This window comes from Carcharodon carcharias, chromosome 31 (assembly GCF_017639515.1).
Source record: "Carcharodon carcharias isolate sCarCar2 chromosome 31, sCarCar2.pri, whole genome shotgun sequence".
In the NCBI taxonomy this organism is placed as follows: Eukaryota; Metazoa; Chordata; class Chondrichthyes; order Lamniformes; family Lamnidae; genus Carcharodon; species Carcharodon carcharias.
In genome coordinates this window covers 5,937,753-5,963,445 of record NC_054497.1, presented here as the reverse complement: position 1 = coordinate 5,963,445, position 25,693 = coordinate 5,937,753, and the positions used below count along the sequence as shown (strand labels likewise).

Genomic DNA, 25,693 nt, shown 5'->3' with positions numbered 1-25,693 from the left:
TTGAATATAATAAGACGACTGAGCCTCAAGAGGTTTTTTATAAAACTAAGTTAAACCTTTATTAATTAAAAACTTGTAAGCACATACTTATGTCTACAAATTACTACGATAATAACTTCTTTAAAAAAAATCCCCAAATTAGTCTGACTCTCAGTTACACCGCTGTTAAGGCAACAATAAAATACACAGGTTTAAACAGACCCCTGGCAAAGCACACTCTGGGTAATCAAATTCAAAATGAGTTTCTTTCAGCCCTGGGTCCTTGCAGACAGCGACTTGAGGCTTACAAGCTGGAAGCTTTAGATCTTAGAATCCCTTCTCTTTTACAAACAGCCTTCTCTTTATACATATTTTCTTCTTTGAATGCAAATTCTCATTGTATCAGTAAGTTTTTTTGAACTGTACCTCTTAGAACCATAGAAAAGTTGCAGCACAGAAGGAGGCCATTCAACCATCTTGTCCATGCCAGCCCTAGGACACCCAGATTGCTTTTCTAACCCCACCTTTCTGCACCCGGCCCATAGCCCTGCAGCTTATAGCACCTTAGGTGCAGATCCAGGTACTTTTTAAAAGAGTTTTTCTTCTAACAATAAAACGCTTTCATAACACCAATTTTATTAGTAAGCTTTGGAAAAAGTAAACACATTGCTTGGCTTCTTCTGGCTAGGTGTAATATTTTAACCATTCTTTTGAATGGTTTATTTAAAAATGCAAATTTGCCCCTTTACACTTCACCTTGGATGTTCCCTATGTTTACCTAATTGACATTTCAAACTTACTTCTCTTCTATACATCAAAGCCTCTAGACCAACTGTCTTTAATCCAATTAAGACACACACACACATGCACACACAGACACCACTAGAACTCTATTTTAAAATAATTTCCAATAACATTATAGACATTATTGTATCTTCTTGACACCTCCCTCCTTATCGAAAAATGAGCTGTCTTTATTCTAAAAGACGGCTTCATTTTTATTAACCCATTTTGCACTATCTCCAATACTTATCTATATACTCACATCACCAGATGCATTAACATAATATATATACAAATTCTTGGTATCAACAGAAATCATGCAAGTTCAGTGTCCAGGTTTTAAATGTCCAATTTTTCCTTTAAGCTTCAAACTCTTGATAACACAGCTGTAACATGTACGAGCAACATGTATAATCTGTAGATTAAGTGGTTGCAGTAATGGACTCCACCTGAATAGCCTTGCACTTCTGTCTTGAAATTTGACCAGAAACTTTAAAGGATAGTGGTCTGTATAAACAATTGTTTCTGATGAATTGTTTGCCACATAGATTTCAAAATGCCGCAATACTAACACCAAACCCAATGTCTCCTTTTCGATCGTTGAATATCTTCTCTGTTGTGCATTCAAATACCCAATCAGTTTTTCAGTTCTAGTGTTGTCTTCTAGTAACAGCGCGGCCCCAATGCCTATATCACTTGCAACAACGGAACTTAAATTGCTTGGCATAACTGGGTACTGCCAAAACTGGTTTCATAGTTAATACAGTTTTCAAACTGTCAAATACCTTCTGACACTCCAGTTCAGTCAGTGGAGAGAGAATACAACCATCGCCCCTTGATGTTCAATGGCATTACCATCACTTAAATTCCCACCATCAACACCCTGGAGCTTACCATTGGTCAGAAAGTGTAGTTGGCCTCAATGCTCCTGGACTAGAAAGGTCAAAAGCTGCCAGGGTTCCAACTTCTCAACGCTGTTCAGTGACCTGTCTTACAGTTTATGTGGAAGTAGAGCGGGACTCAGGAACGTAGTCAGCTGGGTGGAAGCTGGATCTTGCAGTCAAATATACTGAGCTGGATTTTCACCACCATAGCGGGTAACTTGAGCGGAAATTTCCCAACTGGGCAGATGTGCCAGTCTAAAGGATCCCGTTACACCCAATTTTCACTCTGGGGACACGGGGCTGAATAGAGTTGGGCTCATGAACCCCAGAAGTAGATTAGAGGTGGCCATGTGCATGGATGAGTACCCAGATGACTGGTTAGAAGGTTTGCCTTGGTTCTTAGAGGACTTAGTCCAGTTATTTTAGAAGCTGTTATGCTCTTGAGCCCTCACCCCTTAACCTCCCCCCATCCACTCCTCATGCCCCCTACCTGCCCACCATCCCCCTTCTATGTCACTTCATACCCTATGCCACCTCCATAGCTACTCACCCAGTGTCCACTATGGACAGGCCAAAGTAGTCATTTAGAGATGAAAAAAATAAACTTAAAACAATCTAATAGAGCTCTTGCTCATACACACTTGAGACTAAAAAAAAATTATCTAAGACTCCCATTCATGAAACCCATTCAAAGATTTTAAATCTGCTCGTGTTAAATCACTTATTAAAAAAAGAAACAAACGTCTATTCAGTAACCACATCAAAGACAGCTAATCCTTTAATAGCCTCTTTAAACTGTCAATCAAAATGTGAACTCAGCACACCCCCAACTGAGATAAGTGCTTTTGCAAGCTTTTGAAACTCAGCTAAGAATTCATAATTACCTCAGCTGTCATAACACCCCTTGAGAAATAGCAAGAAAGCACTATACTGAAACTGCAGGAACAGATGTTGATTTCTTTTCTAACCTACACCAAATGGCTTGTCAATCAAAGCTGTTCAGCAGAGGGTTTTTTAAACCCTGACAATCTCTGCCTGTTATTCTTCCATGTTTAAAGGGCTGTGGATTTTAAAAATACTTCAGATCATGACACAAACAGACCTTCTCCGCCCTTCAAGAGCGTTTGCCTCTACTGTTTGTAAATTCGTGAATCCCATATCTTGGGTTAAAACCCTTGGAACACTGAAAGTGGGGTGGGTCTGTTTGGACTCAACACTAGTTTCAGATGGTCCTGCTGAGTTTGAATTTCCTGCCTGCGTGATCACGCTCTGCTCCCTTCTGCCATCAGCAAAAATAGGATCTGTCAGAAATGAGAGCAGGACTTCAACATTAAGTTCCCACCTACTATTTTTAAAGGTCTCAGGAGTTGGCCTGATTCTGCGAAAATCCGGCCCACTCTTGATAGTCAACATGTTGGCACATGCATGCAGAATAATGACGATTGAACAAGAATGATGGAAGGTTGCCTGCACTTATGGACCAGAATTGCTATTCATTAATAGTTTGGGGAAATAAGGGAGAAAAGTGGGAAGAGTATTGACGTTATTTGTTTTGTGTTCTGCTGCTGAGCAGGGTTCCCTGGGCTAAGGCCCGGAAATCATACTTAAGCTCCGGAAAGAACAAGACGTCACTGGACAGCGTGGAGAGAGCAGCATTCTTCGTCACTTTGGATGATAGTAACTATGATTTATTTGTGGAAAACCAGGTGAAGTCACTGGATGAATATGCCAAGTCACTGCTACATGGCAAGTGCTATGACAGGCAAGTGTTTATTTTTTAGATTTATCTATAGTAGAACATAAAAATATAAGAAATAGAAGCAGGAGTATACCATACTGCCCTTCAGGCCTGCACTATCATTCAATCAGATCATGGCTTGATTCCCTCAGAGTCCAAAAATCTGCCAATCTCAGCTTTCAATATATTCAATGACTGAGCATCCATAGCCCTCTATGAGGTAGAGGAGTTCAAAGAATACAGATACACATGTTTCTGCTTTGTGAGTACCTGTAATGTGGTAAAGAAAACTGTGGCTGTGTTGCTTGTTAAAGTAATGCACTGGAAAGTTTATTTTAAAAGAAAGCAACACATGTAATTCACTGTATCTTTACAGTGCAGAAGGAGGCCATTTGGCCCATCGAGTCTGCACTGGCTCTCTGAAAGAGCATTCCAATTAGCCCCACTCCCCTGCCTTATCCCCATAACCTTGCACATTTTCTCTTTTCAGATAGCAATCCAATATTGAACATGCCTCCACCACCTTTTCAGGAAGTTTGTTCCAGACTCCAACAACCCTCTGGGTGAAAAAAGTTTTCTTCACATCACGTTTACTCCTTTTGCCAATTATTTTGTATCTGTGCCCTCTAGTTCTTGATGTTCTCTTGAGTGGGAACAGTTTCTCACTATTTACCCTGTCCATACCCCTCAGGACCTTGAATACCTCTATCAAGTCTTCCCTCAGCTTTTTTTTCTCCAAGGAAAACAGTCCCAAACTCTCCTATCTATCCTCATAGCTACAGTTCTTCATTCGGGAATCATTCTTGTGAATCTCCTCTGTACTCTGTCCAATGCTTTTACATCCTTCCTCAAGTATGGCGCCCAGAACTGGGTGCAGTACTCCAGATGAAGCCTCATATACAAGTTCAACATGACCTCCTTACTCTTGTACTCAATGCCCCTATTAATAAAGCCTAAGATACTATATGCTTTATTAACTGCTCCTGCAACATGCTCTTCCATCTTCCATGACCTATGTACATATACACCGAGGTCCCTCTGTTCCTGCACCTCCTTTAGAGGCCCTCCCTTTATTTCATGCTGTCTCACCATATCTTTCCTGCCAAGATGAATCACCTCACACTTCTCTGCATTGATCTTCATCTGCCACTTGTCTGCCCAATCCACCAGCATGTCTAAGTGCTTTTAAAGTTCAACACTATCCCCATCACAGTTAACATTTCCAATCTTCGCGTCATCTACAAGATTTGAAATCATGCCTTGTATTCACAGTCTAGGTCATTAATATATATAGGAAGAGCAAGGGTCCCAACACTGACCCCTGAGGAACTCCACTATAAATCTTCCTCCAGTCTGAAAAACAACCATTTATTACTACTCTCTGTTTCCTGTCACTCAGCCAACTTCTTATCCAAGTACCTACTTTCCCTTTTATTCCATGACTTAGAATTTTGCTCACGTCTGTTGTCTGACACTGATCAAACTGATCTTTTGAAAATCCATTAACTCCACATCAACAGCATTTCCTTTATTCACCTTCTTAGTTACCTCCTCAAAAAACTCCAGGAAGTTAGTTAAACATGATTTTCCCTTGATGAATCCACCCTGGCTTTCCTTAATTATCCTGCACTTGTGTAAGTGATTATTGATTTTATCCCATACTATTGTTTCTGGAAGTTTCCCTACCACTGAGGTCAAACTGACTGGCCTGTAGTTGCCAGCTTTATCCCGGCACCCCTTTTGAACAAGGGTGTAACATTGGCAGTTCTGCAGTTTTCTGGCACCTCCCCTGTGTCTAAGGAAGACTGGAAGATTATCACTAGTGCCTCTGCAATTTGCAGTCTCACTTCCCTCGGTACCCTTGGATGTGTCTCATCCGGTCCTGGTACCTTAACTATTTTAAGTAAAGATTGTAGGTTCTTCTGGGCCAGGATTTTACAGTCGCCGCTCAGGGGCTGGCCCAACATACTGGCACATAAAATGACGCACGATGACATCAGTTGTGCATCCTGATGTCATTACGCTGTTTCGTTCGGCTGGAGTCGGCTGCGCGCCCACCGATATTTAAAAGGCCATTAACGAAGTAATTAAGTTCAACTTTACACTGCCCGTCCAACCTTATGGCTGGCAGGCAAAAAGGCCAAATGGCCTTCACGTTTTTTAGAAAAATACATCCATGAGCGGGATGAGATTTTCTAAAACTTTTACAACTTAAGTAAAATGTTTCTATGAAAAATAAAAACATGTCCCATCTCATGTGACACAGTCACATGAAGGAACGTGTTTCAGTAAATTTTCATTGTTCTTATTTATTTATTTAAATAATCGCTTCAATCCCCCTGAGTCACGGAGCTGCCTCAGGGAGATTGAAGCGCTCTTTCGTGCTGGACCCAACCCCCCCGCCCACACAGGACCGCTCGCGAGTAAAATGGCGGTGCGGAGCTGATCACGGTTGGCTTCGCAACCATTTCCAGTGAGCCCGCCCGACGTGGGAAAATTTCTGCCCCTGCTGTACCAGTTACCTTCCTTCTCACCTTGGCCTGGGTAGCAAGTTCTTTCTTTGTGAAGACAGGTGCAGAGTTTTTCTCTAGCCTCCACATGCAAGTCCCCTTTTTGTCCCTATTCGACCCTATTCTTTCTTTCACCACCCTTTTATTCTTTATACGCTCATAAAAGGTCTTGGGATTTCCTTTTATGCTTGCTGCTAGCCTCTTTTCAAGCTTTATCCTTGTTTTTCTTATTAGTTTCTTTTCCCTTCTGGACCTTCTATATTCAGCCTAAATCTCCATTGTATTTTCTACCTGACATCTGTCGTATGCGCACTTCTCCTTTTTCATCTTTCCCTCTATCTCTCTTGTCATCCAGGGCGCTCTGGATTTATTTGTCCTATCTTTACCGTTCAAGGGCATATACCTTGGCATTGCCTGCAATACTTCTTCTTTGAAGGTGGCTCAATGTTCAGCTACTGTCTTTCCTGCCAACATTTGATTCCAACTCACTCAAATCAGATGCATTCTCATCCCATCGATGTTGACTTTCCCCCAATTAATTACCCCTGCTCTGGATTCTTTCGGCCCTTTTCCATTAACCTAAACGTTACGATACAATGGTCACTGCCCCCTAGAGGCTCCCCCACTGATTTTTGATCCACTTGAGTCAACTCATTCCCCAGAACCAGGTCCACAAGTACATGTCCCTCATTGGACTGGAAACATACTGCTGTAAAAAATTATCTTGAACCCATTCCAGACTTTTCCACTTATTCTGACCCTATCTGGTGACTTACTGTGGCTACTCTAATTCTGTCAAGCTCTCCAAGCATTCTGCCTACCTTGATGCAAATCTCTGATATATCCTCGTTATCAGTTGATACTTCACTACTTTCCATTGCCAGTTTTTCTTCTCTGCACTCTGAATTTTCCCCTAGGTTCCCATCCCCTGCCAATGTAGTTTAAACCCTCCCTAATAGCACTAGCAAACCTCCCAGCGAGGACACTAGTCCCAGTCCTGTTAAGGTGGAACCCGTCTTTGTACAGGTCCCACCTGCCCCAGAACCAATCCCAGTGCCTCAGAAATCTAAAACCCTCCCTCCTACTCCATTTCTTCAATCACGTGTTGAACTGCTCAATCCTCCTATTCTTATGTTCACTAGCACATGGCACTGGGAATAATCCTGCGATTACTGCCCCCTTCCTAACTCCCTAAAACCTGCTTTCAGGATCTCATTCCTTTTCCTGCCTATGTCACTGGTCCCAAAGTGGACCACGACCTCTGGAGGTTTGCCCTCCCACAAGAGGATGTCCTGCAGCCGCCCTGTGACATCCTTGACCCTGGCACCAGGGAGACAGCGTACCAGCCAGGAGTCATGTCTACAGCCGCAGAAAAGCCTGTCTGTTCCCAGATCTATGGAATCCCCTGCCACTATAGCACTTCCACACTTCCTCCTCCCCTCCTATGCAGCCGAGCCAACTGTGGTGCCATGGACTTGGTGCAGTTTTGCTGCAGTCCTCTGAAGAACCATCTCGCTCACCAGTACCCAAAATGGAAAAGCAGTTAAAGAGCGAGATAGTGCAGGAATACCCTGAGGCGACCTGCCTCTTTCTCTTAGATGCTCTGGCGGTCACCCATTCCCACTCTGCTTGTGTACTTCTTTTCTGCGGTGTGACCACCTCTCTAAAGGTGCTATCCATGTAATCCTCAGCCTTGCAGATACACCACAGTGACTCTAGCTGCTGCTCAAGCTGCACAACACAGAACTCAAGTTTCTGCAGATGTAGCCATTGAGGGCACTTTGTGCCTGTATGACATCACACATCCTCAAAATGCGTATTCGACATGGCCGAGCTATATTGACATACCTTATTCTTTATATAAAGCATTTGCTACAATATTTACTAATTTATTTTAATTATTATCTTAAGTTGGAATAATTCCAATGTATACAATTCACTGTGTTTATCTCAGTCTTGCCTCTTCTTGCACTGTTTTAACTCTCTGGCTCTGCTATCAGTCTCGCCCCTTCACGCATTCTTTTAACTCTCCATCTCTGCTCTCAGTTTCACCCCTTCACGCACTCTTTTAATCTCCGGCTCCGCTATCAGTCTCTTTTAACTCACGGCTCCGCTCTCAGCCTCGTCCCTTCTTGTGCTCTTTTAACTCTCTGGCTCAGCCCTCAGTCTCGCCCCTTTCTGCGCTCTTTTAACTGTCCGGATCCACTGTCAGTCTTGCCCCTTCTTGCGTTCTTTTAGATCCCGACTCCGGTGTCAGTCTCGCCTCTTCTCCCACTTCTTTAACTCCTGGTTCCGCTCTCATGTATCCAGAAAACACTTTTTTTGACTCTTGATGTGCCATATTTATCATTTTTTTCCCTCACATTTTTCTCTTTTCACATTTTGCACTTTTACACTTCCAGCTGCCAACCTGCTCTTTGTATCGGAACTTTCTAACATAGTAGAAGCTACTGTTGACTCAAACTACTCATCACCTTGGAATCTCTGACCTAAGCCTTGGCCAAGAGAATGATTCCTATATGTTGATCCACTGATCTTGCCCATGCTAAGTATGGTTGTTTCTAAAATCTTTGAGGTGTTGCCCATTGTAATTCTAAACAGGTTAGCTTTGTCTGGCCTTCCCATCGGAGTTATGTCCCAGCTGTTTATTTCTTTCTCGTATGCTGTTGCCTGTGCGCTCAATGCTGTAGATAATTGCTCATCACTCTTTCCATTTGCTCAGGCTGCTAACTAAAACTGTTGTTTGTTTTTTTTTCTCCCATCAGTGACCTTCTCAATTTATCATCTGGTCTTAACCACTTTGGTTTTTACCGATTATTTCAATCTACAGTCATCAAATTCCTTCATGTTTCGCACTCACGGCACATGCAGTCTTCATAACACTGAATTGGAGTACGTTGATCTCCATAAAATGCAATGGGCCAATTAATATTCTTTTACAAATCAGTTCTTTCTTTATGTCTCTCTGAAGCCAATTAACAGCTTTCTACCTTAGTTCTTCAAATTTGCTTTATTACCAAACCCGTGACCTCTACCATCCAGAAGGACAAGGGCATCAGATGCATAGGAACACCAGCACCTGCAAGTTCCCCTCCAAGTCACACAACATCCTGACTTGGAACTATATCACCATTCCTTTACTGTTTCTGGATCGAAACCTTGGAACTCTCTTCTGAATAGCACTGTGGTTGTTCCTACACCACATGGAGTGCAGTAGTTCAAAAAGACAGCTCACCATATCTCAGGGGAAATTAGGGATAGGCAATAAAAGCTGGCCTTGCCAGCGATGTCAATATCCATGAATGAATTTAAAAAATAAACATTCTTAGTCAAAATATCTCAAGTTAAGTTTCCATATCTCTACCATTACCAAATTGGCCTTGAAGCTTGGATTCCTCCCTTTGCGCCAAGCTAGTGAATCACTATAAAGCTAAAAATTTCTTATGCCATTTCCCTGCCAAGGATGCTTCTCTAATGCTTCTGTTGTACTCTTATGATGAGATACAATGGCTTGTCTTTTAACAGTCTAACTTCTCTAGACTCCAACCCTCCACTTCTATGCTTGTCGCTTTTCTGAACTTCCCTCTCTCATTCCTCCTAAACTGGAAATCTTTTGTCATACATACACTTCCTTCTCCCTGCATCCCTGCTGTTTTAACTTCTGCCTTAACAGGACTGTAAAGCTGTCAAATTCTTTGTCTTCCTCAGTCTCGTTTAAAATCTTCACTTGGTCTTACCTAATCAAGAGAGACTTGCATTTATATAACACCTTTCAAAGCTAAGGATACCCCATAGTGCTTCACAGCCAATGAAGTATTTTTGAAGTGTAGTTAACTGTTATAATGTTGGAAACCTATTGTAGCCAATTTGTGCACAGCAAAATCCGACTGCCAGCAACTAGATAAGTAAATAGATAATTTATTTTAGCGATGATGGTTGAGGAATAAATATTGGCCAGGATGCCAGAAGAAATCTTCAGCACTTTTTCAGATAGTGCTATGGGATCTTTTACAGCCATCTGAAATATGCCACCCTTAACAGTGCAGCAGTTCCTCAACATTGTGCTGCAATGTCAGCCAACATTATGTGCTCAAGTCTCTGAAGCTTTAACCATCGCCATTCTGACTCAGAGGTGGGAGTGATACCACTAAACCAAAGCAGATTTACTTAGTGACCTACTATCTCTCTCATTATTAGCCCAGATGGGGTCTTGCACTATAGCCCATCATCCAGGTTTATGAATGAAGTAGGAAATATTGACCATGTCATGGATGAGAGAGCTTCAGCATGTGACGGAGATCTATCTGGTGTTACATAGCCCAGTATGCTGGGCTAAGATTTACTTGGCAAAAGCTTTAAGGGAAGTAGGAAAGAATTTGAAAGCAAGTCACTCAGGAAAATTGCCTGTCATCTGTCTTTGAAGTGACATTGGCAGAGGTTTGGATAAAGTTGCACGGCTATCCTGAGTTAGAGAATGGAACATTGTACAAGGAGGAAGAAGCCTAAAATGTGTGTGTGTGTATATACACGATGCCACAATCTTTAACAAGTTTAAATGAATACTATAATCTATTGTTTTCCTCCAGGTGGTTTGATAAGTCATTCACTTTCATTGTATTTGCAAATGGCAAAGTGGGATTAAATGCAGAACATTCCTGGGCTGACGCACCAATCATAGGACATCTGTGGGAGGTAACAGAACTATTTTTTACTCATTGGAAACTTAAGCACAGTGTGCTAACCAAAATATGCAGCTGTGTTTCCTGAATAATAAATTAATTTGGGTGTTTATTCCAAAACAGTTGTACAAGCACTCTAGAATACAGCCATACAATAATTTATCACTGATTAATTTTACCATTGTATGAAGAATAATCTTCCTCAAAGAAAATAATCCAAATGAAAAGAAGTAAACTTTCGTGTCAAGGATGTCAAGCCTTTGAAGTGGGTGCAGAGGAGATTTACTAGAATGATACCAGAAATGAGGGACTTCCATTCTGTGGAGATGCAATGGAAGCTGGGTTTGTTTAATTGAGGCGTTCAGAATTATGAAGAATTTTGACAGAGTAAGTAAACAGAAACTATTTCCGTTAGATTCCAAAGGGAGGATCCACCATCCGTGGTTAACTAAAAAAGTTAAAAATCTTATCAAAGTTTTTAAAAAAGCATATAATTGTGCAAATATGGATGGCAGGAATATAAAAAAAGCAAAGAATGACTAAAAGATTAATAAAGAGGGAAAAATTGGAATACGCGAGAAAGCTAGCTAGAAATATAAAAGTAGTAAGATTCTCTAGATATTTTTTAAAGAGAGTTAACAAAGTGAGTTGGTCCCATAGAAAGTGAGTTTGGGTAATTTTAATAATGGAAAATAAGGAGATGGCAGATGAATTGAACAGATGTTTTGCATCAGCCTTTATTATGGAGGATACAAGTAACATCCCAGAAATAACTGTAAACCAGAAAACGGAAGGGAGGGAGGAACCCAAGATAATTACAATCACCAGGGAAGTGGTACCGAGCAAATTGTTGGAATGGCAGGCTGACAAGTCCCCAGGTCCTGATGAATTTCATCCTCGGGTCTTAAAAGAAATTGCTATTGAGATAGTTGATTTGTTGGTTTTAATTTTCCAAAGTGCACCAGATTCGTGGAAAATTTCGTTAGATTGGAAAATAGCAAATGTAACTCGTTTATTGAGAAAGGGAGGAAGATAGAAAGGAAACTACAACCCAGTTAGTTTAACATCAGTCAAAGGGAAAACGTTAGAAGCTATTATTAAAGATGTTACTTAGAAAAATTCAAGGTAATCACGCAGAGTCAACATGGTTTTGTGGGAAATCTTGTTTAACCAATTTATTGGAGTTCTTTGAAGAAGTAACATGCGTTGTGGACATAGGTTAAGTGAGTGGGCAAAGATCTGGCAAATGGAACATAATGTGAGAAAATGTGGAATTGTCCATTTTGGCAGGAAGAATAAAAAAAAAGAAGCATAGTATCTAAATGTTGAAAGATTGCAGAACCCTGAGATGCAGAAGGATCTGGGTGTCCTAGTGTATGAATTGCAAAATGTTAATATGCAGGTGTAGCAAGTAATTAGGAAAGCTAATAGAATATTATTGTTTCTTGTGAGGTGAATTGAACACAAAACTAGGGAGGTTATGTTTCAGTTATACAGGACATTGGTGAGACCACGTTATGAGTACTGTATACAGCATTGGTCTCCTTATTTAAGGAAGGATGTAAATGCGTTGGGAGCAGTTCAGAGAAGGTTTATTAGACTAATACCTGCAATGGGTGGTTTGTCATATGAGGAAGGGTTGGACAGGTTAGGCTTGTATCCACTGGAGTTTCGAAGAGTAAGAGGTGACTTGATTGAAACATATAAGATCCTGAGGGGTCTTGACAGGGTGGATGTGGAAAGGATGTTTTCTTTTGTGAGAGAATCTAGAACTAAGGGCCACTGTTTAAAAATAAGGGGTCACCCATTTAAGACAGATGAGAAGAAATTTTTTCTCTCAGGGAGTCAATAGTCTTTGGAACTCTCTTCCTCAAAAGGCAATGGAAGCAGAATCTTCGAATAGTTGTAAGGCAGAGGTAGATAGATTCTTGATTAACAAGGGAGTGAAATGTTATCAGGGGAAGAGGGGAATGTGGAGTTGAGCTTAAAATCAGATTAGCCATCATCTTATTGAATAGTGGAGCAGGCTTGAGGGGCCAAGTGGCCCACTCCTGCTCTTAATTCATATGTTTGTATGTATTAGCAAGAGTTCCAATAACCAGAGTTCATAGATTTAAAGTAACTGGTAAAAGAGCCAAAGACAAGTAGTGAATTTTTTTCATGCAGCAAGTTATGATCTAGAATGCACTACTTGGTAGTTGAAGCGAATTCAGTAGTAACTCAGCCACTCACTCCTGACCTCATTACAGCCTTTGTTCAAACATGGACAAAAGAGCTGAACTCCCGAGTGTGGTGTGAGTGACTGCCTTTGACATCAAGGTCACATTTGACCGAGTGTGACATCAAGGAGCCCTAGCAAAACTGGAGTCATTGGGAATTGGGGGAAAACCCTTCGCTGGTTGGAGTCGTACCTAGCACAAAGGAAGATGGTTGTGGCTCCAGGACATCACTGCAGGAGTTCCTCAGGGTAGTGTCCTCGGCCCAACGACCTTCAGCTGCTTCATCAATGACCTTCCTTCCATCATAAGACCAGAAATGGGGATGTTCGCTGATGATTGCGCAATGCTCAGCACCATTCGTGATGCCTTAGATACTGAAGCAGTCCATGCCCAAATTCAGCAAGACCTGGACAATATCCAGGCATGGGCTGACAATTGGCAAGTAACATTTGCACCACACAAGTGCCAGGCAATAACCATCTCCAACAAGAGAGAATCCAACCATCACCCCTTGATGTTCAATAGCATTAACATCACTGAATCCCTCACTATCAACATCCTAGGGGTTACCATTGACCAGAAACTGAACCCCACTTGCCATACAAGTACTGTGGCTACAAGAGCAGGTCAGAGACTAGGAATCATGCGATGAGTAACTCACCTCCTTACTCCCCAAAGCCTGTCCATCATCTACAGGGCACAAGTCAGGAGTGTGGTGGAATGCTCCCCACTTGCCTGGATGAACGCAGCTCCCACAACACTCAAGAAGCTTGACACCATCCAGGACAAAGCAGCCCGCTTGATTAGCACCACATCCACAAACATTCACTTCCTCCACCACCGACGCACAGAGGCAGCAGTGTGTACCATCTACAAAATGCGCTGCAGGAATTCACCAAGGCTCCCTAGGCAGCATCTTCCAAACCCACAACCACCACCATCTAGAAGGACAAGGGCAGCAGATAGATGGGAACACCACCGCCTGGAAGTTCCCCTCCAAGTCATTCACCAGCCTGACTTGGAAATATATTGCCTTTCCTTCACTATCGCTGGGTCAAAATCCTGGAACTCCCTTCCTAGCAGCACTGTGGGTGTACCCACACCACATGGACTGCAGCAGTTCAAAAAGGTAGCTCACCACCACCTTCTTAAGGGCATCTAGGGATGGGCAATAAATGCTGACCCAGCCAGCAAAGCCCACATCCTGTGAATGAATTTTAAAAAACTTTCAAGAGAATTTTATAATATATATAGGAAATATCTGCAGGGCTATGGGGAAAGAGCAGGGGAATGGGACCAGTTTGATAGCTATTTCAAAGAGCCAGCACAAGCATGATGTGCTGAATGGCTTTTCTTCTATACTGTATGATTTTAAAATTCTTAGTATTGTGAAGTATTGTCTTTTCTCTTGATTATGGCCTTTATATGAGTTAGCAAAGCAGTTAGGGTTAGGGGCTTTTAGAAGGAGACTTTTAAGCCAGAATTGTCGGATTGAACCATTCAGGTTGTGAATGGAAAAGGAGTACAGGTGGGGTTTTGAACATGTTTGACAATGAAGATCTGCCTGCCATACTTTGCAGGATTATATGGCATCTAGGTGAAAGCATTTTTCCACGCATAAAAATAATCCAATTAGAATTCACCGGCTGTAATTGTGCATGTGTGCTCAAGGCAGCAATAAAACTCTTGACCTATTGCACATGACTTGGTTTTCCACTCTGTATGGATAGCAAAATGGTACTGAGTACAGACTTGCAACAGAAACACAACATTTTAATTGTAGCACTCAAAATACCTAAACAGCTATACAAAACACAGATATATATCTAGACGTAAAATGTCAAAAGACCAACTATTTAAAAGTCATTGACAAATTTAGTTTGTTCCAGCCAAATTAAAATTCTCATTCAAAATTACTCATCGCAAAATATCAGAAGAATATTGCAGGAGGTGGCTTGTGTTGAATAACTGAGTAAAACTGAGTTTAACAGAAAAGACACCTGTGTACCAAGGGAAAACAAAAACCTAAGGATAGCTGAAGTATTCCACCTTGAGCAAGAAGGACCTTGATTCTTCTCCAGTATTTTTCTGGTAAGTTCATTATTTTTTGAATCCTCTAATACTTCAGATGTTACTGTTTCAACTATTGCTATCAAATATTGAATGACCAATTCTTGTAGCTTTTACTGTCCCTTCCTGGCTGTAATTATACTTGTATTCTTGTGGATCTAGCAATTTGTCCACTGGTAGTGATTTGTATATTTCACGCAGAAAGGTTATGTCAGAAGCTGATGTGGCTGTGTTTATAACAAAGCGATCTGTAAATTTCAAGGCTGCAAAATAACCTTTTTGAGTTGCTTTTAACCAGCCAGAGACTCCCACTATCAGAAAAATAGAAGTTGCATTGGTATAGCACTTTATCAAAATATCTCAGAAAGCTTCACGCTTTTGAAGCACACTGATTCTTGTTCTGTAGGTGGAGTGGATAGTGTCTTGGGACAGCAGAGGAACACAGGAAAGTGAGAAGTACAGAATGGGAAATGAAGATAATAAAACACAATGTAGTACATCAGGTTAAAAAGAAGAGAAGGGGACAAATTGGAAGAGGGAGAATCTCTTCTGGATGTTAGCTGTAGCAAAATTGTATATGACTTTGCTGCACCTTGTGCATGGAGGAAATCTTCCCCAATGGTGAATGTCACAGATAGAGTCATCAATTTAAAGCTACACTTAAAGAGCTTATCTCAGTTACATATGGTTAATGATTGCAATATTAAAGGTCCTCTGTAACTCAGCACAATGTGCAATAAAGTCATATACAATTTTGCTACAGCTAACATCCATAAAAGATTCTCTCTTCTATTTTGTCCCCTTCTCTTCTTTTTAACCTGATGCACCACATTCTGTTTTATTATCTTCATTTCCCATTCTGTACTTCTCACTTTCCTGGGCTCCTCTGCTGTATTACCTTAATATTAGAGTTTACTTCTGCACTATAATGAAAGGTTCGTTTCAAATTGTCTGACTCTGGAAGACTACAGTCACTTGCAGATATCATTGATTTACAGGCTAAAGCGCATGCAAATGTTCTTGGTCTATAAATCAGTTAGTTTTTCGTAAGTTCACTTAGTAACATTCAACATTTTGGCCAAATTTTATTGTTTTATTGACTGAGTGATGCAATAACTTTCCCTCTTTATCTCCACAGATGGTTCTTCCACATGTGTTTGAACAGCAGTATAATATTGTGGTTTCAGAGATCTCTTTCCCATATACAGAACTTGGTGTGGATGTGCAACAAAGTCTTTGCAGTGTAAAATCATTATTTTTTTAAAGTTAACTGAACATACTTTTTTTTTAAATAGTTGAATAAAGCTTTGTATTGATCACTTCTTTATCCTGTGTCGTCTTTCATTCACTGTGTTCTCATTTCAGTTGCATTTTGCATATAGGAGCTCCAGCTTGGTGGTGCAGCATTATGCTTTGGCAGTTGTTTTTTTTTGGAATGATCTGTGCCACATGCCCTTCTTTCATTCTGTGTTCCCTGCCATTTGTTCTGCTTTGTACCATTTTAGAAATTAACATAACTCTATGTCAAAAATATAAACTATCAAAACTACATTTTGCAACGATGAACCAAAGTAAACTAAGCTAGGATCATTTAGTAGACCAGAAATTCGGTAATGATATTGTTATGTTGGTTTTCTGTTTAATTTAGGGCCTTCTCCAAAGCTGCAGCTTTGATTCTACAGTCACACACTGCGAATGTGCTGAGAATATTTGTGTTTGAAAAAGAATAAAGAACATCATCTTGCATTTGTTTACATTTTTAATGTAGGAAAATGTCCCAATGATAACTTGCAATTCTCTCTGTTGGAAGAGTTAAAAATGCACACTTTTCTAATTAAGTTGACCCAAGTTTCCAATCTTTTTTTAGTCATATGGTACCTTGCAGACAGACACATGCGTTGAGCACCTGGTTACAATTCAGTTCTGACTGGTTATACTTGCCACAAGGTTCAGGTTGCTCCTGATATGGCAAAAGGTGGGATTTTAGTTAGAAAATTATTGGACAAGGAGATTAGGTCACTGTGGCTGTTTAGTAGGCCCTCGGGATGCTTCCAACTTTCTGTTCATTGAGTAGCCTCAAGTTCTGTTTGTGGGAGCATGAGAGTCTTTGGGAGGGTGGAGTTTGGGTTGAGTACACTTCTAAGAAGGACATCTGTCTTGAGCATGAGGTTTGCATAAAAGGTAAAATCCCTAGCAGTCTTTGGTGCTGTTCTTCACAGTGAGCTTCAGGCTGTTAAAGCATGGAATCCAATCCTGTTCTTGACCAACACGTTTGAGCAGGAGCCTCTGGACAGCAATCGGGACTGGAATCCTGACTGATTTTTCTTTCATTCCCCTTTATGGCCCCAGTGCATACTGGTCATTTTTGGCATCCCTATTGCTGCTCTTGTTCAGATCAGCTAACCTTACTTACCAGGGTCTGAACCTGGCACCTTCTGAGTTGTGCAGCTCAGTTCTGTTGTGACTCAGTAAACCATCAGAGAATTTTGAAACAGTGGGCATTTGTATTTGCCAAATAAATAGTGTTGATAATTCAAACTGGTTGGTTCTGCCAAGAGTACACACTTCAATTTACCATAAAATTTACTAATACCTGGATAATTCCTCCAGTAATATTGTAGTCTTGTGAAAATGTGTCATAATTTGGGAGAGGCGAGTTAAAGGTGAGGTGTTAAAAACTGTTTTGTAAAATATACATTTTTTTAATGAACTGGACAGAGGTGTTAGTTTTGCTCTGTGTTCAGAGATTAGTTCATGCTTTTCTAAATAATGCAGAACAGCTTATTTTCTCCTTATTTTTCTCTGATTTCTAGTTATTTTTCCCCTCATAACTTTCTTGTTCTGCATCTTTGTTGTTCTACAGTATGCATTGGCCACAGACTGCTTTCAACTGGGATATGATGATGAGGGTAACTGTAAAGGTGAAGTAGATACCACTCTGCTACTACCACAGAGACTACAATGGGACATCCCAAAGGAGGTGAGACATTCTTCTTCTGCCGCATTATTGACAATTAAAACTTAACAGGGCTTCTTCAGCAGAGCTTCCTAAACCTTCACCACCCAGAAAGGAACAAGGGCACATGAGGACACAACTACCTCCAGCTTCCCCTCCTGACTTAGACATGTATTGCCTGCCATTCCTTCATCATTGCTGGGTTAAAAATCCTGCGATTCCCTACCTGACAGCATGGCGAGAGCACCTCTACCATACAGACTGCAGATGTTCAAGTAAAAGGCCCACTACCACTTCTCAAGCACAACTCAGAATGGGCTATAAATACCAACCTTCTCAGTGACTCCCAAGTCACAGGAATGATTTATTTTAAAATGGTTTCATTTTTCTTCACACTTCCGACATAAACATTTTTCCCTCCTCCTCCCCTGAAGATTTGGCTTCTTACTGTGTTTAGTTCCACTGGTGCTAAAGTGGAAGACACTGGATAAGCAATCAAGTGGGATACTGCTGATAGGCCTTCCCTGAGCTAGTGGTTTCGCTATATGTGGGCCAAGCCCTGTTCACGATTTCATCTGGTGTATATATGCACATCTTCCAGCAGAGGATCACCAGTAAAAGTTCAGGATTGGGAACGCAAACAGATTTCTTTCCTTCAGGGTGTTAAGACCAATAATAGCACCCCAGAATGAGATCATTGAACTTAGGAAAGACTAAAGATCCAACCTGGAATCTTGTGAATTGTTTATGACTCAATGATGTGGGATATTTACCCTCAAAGCAATTCAGTGTACTTGGAAGAAAATCTCACTGTCTAAATAAGAAAGTACTTGCTTGTAGTGACTGGCCATAATTTCTTTTTGAATGCCTGCTTTCACAGAACCACAGAATTTTTATGGCGCAGAAGGAGACCATTTGGCCCATCATCTGTGCACCAGCTCTTCAAATGAGCAATTCCCCTAGCTCCATTCTCCTGCCTTCTCCCCTGTACATTATTTCTTTTCAAATAACAGTTTAGTTCTTCGTTGGATGCTTCAATTGAACATGTCTTCACCACACTCTCAAGCAGTGTATTCCAAACCCTAACCACTCACTGCGTGAAAATGTTTTTCCTCACATCACTATTGCTTCTTTTACTAATGACTTTAAACCTGTGCCCTCTGATTCTTGATCCTTTCACGATTGGGAAGGTTCTCCCTACCTACTCTGTCCAGACCCCTCATGATTTTGAATACCTCTATCAAATCTTCTCTCAGCCTTCTTTTCTCTACGTAAAACCGTCCCAACTTCTCCAATCTACCTTAATAACTGAAGTTCCTCATCCCTGGAGCCATTCTCCTTTATCTTTTCTGCATTGTCTCCAATGTCTTCACATCCTTCCTAAAGTGTGGCACCCAGAACTGGACGCAATACTCCAACTGAGGCCAAGCTGGTGATTTATCCAAGTTCACTATAACCTCCTTGCTCTTGTACTCTATGCCCCTATTAATAAAGCCCAGGATACTGTATTTATTAACTGCTCTCTCAACCTGCCCTGCCACCTTCAATGTATTATGCACATACACCCAGTTCCATCTGCTCTTGCACCCACTTTGGAGTTGTACCTCCTATTTTATAATGTCTCTCCATGGTCTTGCTACCAAAATGAATCGCTTCACATTTCTCTGCATTGAGCTTCATCGTCCACTGTCCACCTGTTCCATCATCTTGTCTATGACCTTTTGAAGTTCTACACTATCCCCCTCACAGTTCACAATGCTTCCGAGTTTTGTATCATCCACAAACTTTGAAATTGAACCTTGTACACCAAGTTCTAGGTCATTAATATATAACAGGAAAAGCAAGGGTCCCAACATTGACCCCTGGGGAACTCCACTACAAACCCTTCTCTAGCTCGAAAAATATCCATTAACCGCTACCCTCTGTTTGTTGCTGCTCAGCCAATTCCATATCCATGCTGCTGCTGTCATTTTTATTCCATGAGCTATAACTTTGCTCAAATATCTGTTGTGTGCACTGTGTCAAGCGTCTTTTGGAAGTCCACGTACACCACATCAACAGCATTGCCCTCATCAACCCTCTCTGTTACCTCGCAAAAAACTCCAGTAAGTTAGTTAAACGTGATTTTCCCTTAAGAACTCTATGCTGGCTTTCCTTAATTGACCTGCATTTGTCCATGTAACTATTAACTTTGTCCTAAATTATTGTTCTAGATGTTTCCCCATCACCAAAGTTAAACTGACTAACCTGTATTCCTGGGCTTATCTTTGCACTATTTTTTTGAACAAGGGTATAATGTTTGCAATTCTCCAGTCCCCTGGCACCACTCCTGAGTCTAAGGAAGACAAAGTTTATGTTCAATGCCTCCACAATTTCCACCCTCACTTCTTACAGTATCCTTGGGTGCATCTCATCTGGTTCTAGTGCCCTGTCAACTTTAAATATAGATAATCTATCCAATACCCACTCCTTTTCAACTTTAAACCCTTCCACTGTCTGAGTTACATCCTCTTTTACTATGGCCTGGGTAACATCATCTTCCTTAGTAAAGACAGATGCAAAGTATTCATGTAATACTTCAACTATGCCCTCTACTTCCATGTGTAAATTCCCCTTTTGGCCCCTCATCATCACTACTGCTCCTTTTACCACCCTTTTACTATTTAAATGCTTATAGAAGACTTTGGGATTTCCTTTAATGTTAGTTGCCAGTGCCTTTTCATAATCCCTCTTTGCTTCTCTTATTTGCTTCTTCCCCTCCTCTCTGAACCTTCTATATTCAGCCTGGTTCTCAGTTGTAGTTTCTACCTGACATCGGTCATAAGCATATCTTAATTTCTATCTCCTTTGGCATCCAGGGAGCTCTGGATTGTTCGCCCTACCTTTGCCTTTCAAGGGAATATATCTTGAATGTGCCTGAATTATCTCTTTGAAAGTAGCCCATTGATCAATTACCATTTTTCCTGCCAACCTTTGACTCCAATTTATTCAGATCAGATCTGTTCTTATCCCTTTGAAGTTGGCTTTTCCCCAGTTAATTTTTCTTACTCTGGAAAGTTCTTTCCCATTTTCCACAGTAAGTCTAAACTTTATAATACAATGATGGAAGATGGTTGTGGTTATTGGAGGTCAGTCATCTCAGCTCCAGGACATCACAGCAGGAGTTCCTCAGGGTAGCGTCCTAAGCCCAACATCCTCAGCTGTTTCATCAATGATATTCCTTCCATCATAAGGTCAGAAGTGGGGATGTTTGCTGATGATTGCACAATGTCCAACACCATTCGCGACTCCTCAGATACTGAAGCAGTCCATGTCCAAATGCAGCAAGACCTGGATAATATCCAGGCTTCGGCTGACAAGTGTTAAGTGACACTCAGGCCACACAAATGCCAGGCAATTACCATCTCCAACAAGAGAGAATCTAATCATCGCCCCTTGACGTTCAATGGCATCATCATCACTGAGTCCCCCACTGTCGACATCTGGAGTTACCATTGACCAGAAACTGAACTGGACTAGCCATATAAATATTGTGGCTACAAGAGCAGGTCAGAGGCTAGGAATCGTGTGATGAGTAACTCACCTCCTGACTACCCAAAGCCTGTCCGCCATCTACAAAGCATAAGTCAGGAGTGTGATGGAATATTCCCCACTTGCCTGGATGAGTGCAGCTTTCACAACACTCAAGAAACTTGGCACTGTCCAGAACAAAACAGCCTGCTTGATTGGCACCACATCCACAAACATTCCTTCCCTCCACCACTGACGCACAGTAGCAGCAGTGTGTACCATCTGCAAGAATTCACTAAGGCTCCTTCGACAGCACCTTCCAAACCCACGACCACTACCATCTAGAAGGACAAGGACAGCAGATAGTTTGGAACACCACCACCTGGAAGTTCCCCTCCAAGTCACTCACCATTCTGACTTGGAAATATATCACCATTCCTTCACTGTCACTGGGTCAACATTCCGGAACTCCCTTCCTAACAGCACTGTGGATGTACTTACACCACAAGGACAGCAGCGACTCAAGAAGGCAGCTCACCACCGTCTTCTCAAGGGCAATAAATGCTGGCCCAGCCAGCAAAGACCACATCCCGTGAGGGAATAAAAAAAAATGATCACTGTCTCCTAAATGTTCTCTTTCATCAACTTGGCCCACCTCATTTCCAAGAACCAGGCCTAGCAGTGTCTCCTTTCTCGTTCAACTGCTGAAGAAAATTTCCCTGAACGAGTCCTAGAAACTCTTCACCTTCTCTGCCCTTAACACTAATAGTATCCTAGTCTTTATTTGGATAATTAAAGTCCCCATTATAAGTACTTTGTAATTTTTGCAATTCTCTGTAATTTCCTTGCAATTTTGTTCCTCTACACCCTTCCCTCTAGTTTGTGGCTTATAGACTACACCAAGCAAAACGTTAATTCTCTTCTTCCTTATTAATCAATTTTCTGTTTCCTCTCCTTCCTAGTTGGTTTGTTATTAGTTGTAAATTGAACAATACAAAATCTCAGCAGCAGCAAAACAAATCCTCTCAAGTGTACTATAGCAAGTGGGTTTCTGAGATACAGTGCTCTTCACTTTATACCCATGTGGCCCAGCTGCCGGCCTGGCTGTTGAAATGGACTTGACCTCCTGTCAAGGCTATTGGGCACCTTTCCTCAAGCTATCCGCCAGATTCCACTTAAGAAGGGGAAGGCCACCATAATATAGCCACTTCCATGAGCCTGTAGTGAAATACCTGTGATTAAAGATCTATCACTGCTAATGGTATTGGCGGGAACAATTTGAGCAGATGAATTGAGTGTCACACAAGAAAACATATCAGATGTATTGAGTTACTACATTAAAGGGGGAAAATAATACTTGTAATGAGTGGATTGAGTCAGCTCAATAACAGCTCTGTTGCTGGTTCTATGTAAAACTGATTTTTTTTCCCCCCTCCCTCAGTGCCAAGACGTGATCATGCATTCGCTGAAGGTAGCACAGAAACTGGCTGACGATGTTGATTTCTATGCATTTCCGTTCACTAAGTTTGGCAAAGGTATGATTAAGAAGTGCCGAACCAGCCCTGACGCCTTCATACAGATCGCACTGCAGCTTGCTAATTTCAGGGTAAGGACAAAAAGTAGAATGTTTGGCCAGAGGAGCCATTGGCTTGCCGATGGGGATTGAGATAGAGTTAAGATAGGAAATAAGGCAAAACACGAGGGTTCAAGCTAGTTGCTGGTGCAGTTTCAACAGGGAGCCCGTGTTCCGGTGTTTCACGGCTATACAAAGTGCTGCAGAATTCAGCTGTGGCTGCATAATTACTGCTGTTTTTCAGTTTCTCTAACTTATTTTACTGAGGAAAAAGATTAACATCTTTTTATATAAAACGAAGAAAGTATTTGCGTGATTCAGAACCACTTCTCTTGCATTAGTGCTTGGACAATCAGATGGCTCGCTTCGACAACGAGAAACAGGAAAATGGAAATAAGATGCTGTACCAGCTTCCTCCTCCAGGCATAGCTCCATTGCTGCACCAGAGGAAATCACTGTATGTGTGACTGCTACAGAAACTGGGGAAGATTGTGGCATAGTGGTAATGTCATTGAATTAGTAATCCAGAGGCCCAGGCTCATGCCCTGGGGACATAGGTTTGAATCCCACTCTGGCAGCTGGTGTAATTTAAATTCAACCAATAAAATCTGGAACATAAAGCTAGTCTCAGCAATAGTGACCACGAAACTAGCAACAACTGTTGTAAATCAAAACCCATCTGGTGCACTTATGTCCTTCAGAGAAGGAAACCTGCCATCCTTATCTGGTCTGGCTTACATGTGACTCCAGACCCACAGCAATGTGGTTGACTCTTAACTGCCCCTCCAAAATGGCCTAGCAAGCCACTCAGCTCAAAGGCAACAAATGCTGACCTTTGCTGGCAACGCCCACATCCCATGAAAGAATAAAGAAAAGAACATTGGATGGGTTTTTTTTGCCTTGATTGTTTATGGTTAATGTTTATCAGTCAAAATTGCTATTACACATTCCTTAAGACTTGGGGATAGAGTAGATCTACCATAGCTCCAATCCTCAATCACAATGCAATGTAGGATTATAGAGCAGCTTGATCGAGAGAAACTAGGTGTTGAGCGTGGGCAGGAAATTGCTCCCCTAACATTGCTCTTGGGTGGTGCCTCACTCCTGTGATTTGTAAAACCCTAGACCCTACACCAGTTCATGTTTCCCAATGAAAGTTTCCATTTTTCTTGTTGCTTATAGTTTGTAGCAAACTGCAGCCCCTCAGCAGCAATGGGTTAGATTGGATAGATATTGGACTATCAAACACCCTGTCAATCAAACTAGCCTGTCCAGCATTTTTTTTTTTGTTTTTTTTAAGGTTTCCCAGTTGACTAAGTGTGTCAGCTCGGTTGCACTGGACAGCAAACCCCGAGTGAGTAAGCTGTCCTTTTCAGGATAAGCAAACAAGAAAAAAGCTGTGTTCTTCAGATCACACGTTAACAACAGTGACTACCTTCTATGCCCCTGAAAGGCCATGCAGAGAGCAAACAAATCAGGCAAAAACAAACAAAAACTTTAGTGGGTAAGGGGCTAAGGCAACAAATAAAAATCTTACACTCAACACAAGGTGTGTCCTAGGTGGGCTGTATGCCCATTAATACTGATCCATCACCTGTACCAGAAGCAAACCCAATGCATAAAATAATGGACAACCAAGCGTGAGTTATTTGTTAAAGTATAATAGAGTACATTTGGTTTATATATAGAAAAATAGAATAGTATAGTGGTTATGTTACTGGATTAGTAATCAATAATTAGTCCATTAATTAATAAAATGCTGTGGAATTCAGCTGTGGCTGCGGAATTACTGCTGTTTTTCAGTTTCTCTAACTTACTTTACTGAGGAAAAAGATTAACATCTTTTTATATAAAACAAGAAAGGGCTAATTAACCAGAGACTAATTATCCGGAGACATGAGTTCAAATCCCAGCTGGGGAATTTAAATTCAATTAATTAAATCTGGAATAAAAGGTTAGTATCAGTAAAAGTGACCATGAAACTACTAGATTGGCAAAAAAAAACCCCACCTGGTTCACTAATACCCCTGTAAGAAAGGAAACCTGTCATCCTTACCTGGTTTGGCCTATATGTGACTCTACACCCACAGCAGTGTGGTTGATTCTTAACTGACCTTTGAAGTGGCCAAGCAAGCTGTTCAGATGTAATCAAGAAGGTGGCTCATCACGGCCATGATGGGCAATAAATGTTGGCCTCACCAGCGATGCCCACATTCCGAGTGAATAAAAAATTGTTAAAAAACTGAAGCACCTCCCCCAAAACAGATGAGTGGGATTATGATGCATGGAGGATGCACAGAATGAAGAAGACCCAACTTAGCTTTTTCCACTCTGCATCATCCTCATATCATAGCAAGATAGAAAATTAACTATAATTTAGATGGGGAGGAACTTGCAACAAAGCCTAGATATTGAATCTACCAAATGCATTACAGTTACCTTTAGATAGTGATGTTTAATAAATATGTCTTGATGTATGCATGTTTACTGTTGCACAACCAATTAGAACCTGATTAAGAAACGGTGGATCATGTGGAATCTCCCATAACATGCCCCCTGGACAGCTTGCTTGCAAGTCTATAACAGTGTGAGATGCACTCATCCATCTATTTGTCTAACGGCTGTTTAGTTTTCAGTTTGACTTGAATTCTGCACTGCACCACAAGAATGAGCAACTGTCTAGACTGTCAAATTTGCCTGTGCCAGACATGCAGTGAAATAAATTTCCATTTGCACTACTTCGTTAGATTTCAGCTTGCAACTCATTCCCAGGTAGCTGTTGTTACTCTATG

At 41.3% G+C, this 25,693-nt stretch overlaps 1 protein-coding gene across 5 annotated transcripts in view; it reads left to right on the top strand.

Annotated features, from left to right (window-relative positions):
* Nucleotides 1-25,693, top strand: part of LOC121271726 (carnitine O-palmitoyltransferase 1, liver isoform-like) — a 128,628-nt gene that overhangs the window by 76,884 nt on the left and 26,051 nt on the right. For all 5 annotated transcript variants that reach the window (XR_005941750.1, XM_041177918.1, XM_041177914.1 and 2 more), the window contains exons 11-14: nt 3,220-3,408; nt 10,481-10,586; nt 17,726-17,842; nt 22,770-22,934. Coding sequence is in view for 4 of the 5 variants with exons in the window: in XM_041177918.1 (XP_041033852.1) it covers nt 3,220-3,408; nt 10,481-10,586; nt 17,726-17,842; nt 22,770-22,934 (577 nt within the window). In the remaining variant the exon portion in view is untranslated. The remainder of the gene's footprint in view (nt 1-3,219; nt 3,409-10,480; nt 10,587-17,725; nt 17,843-22,769; nt 22,935-25,693) is intronic.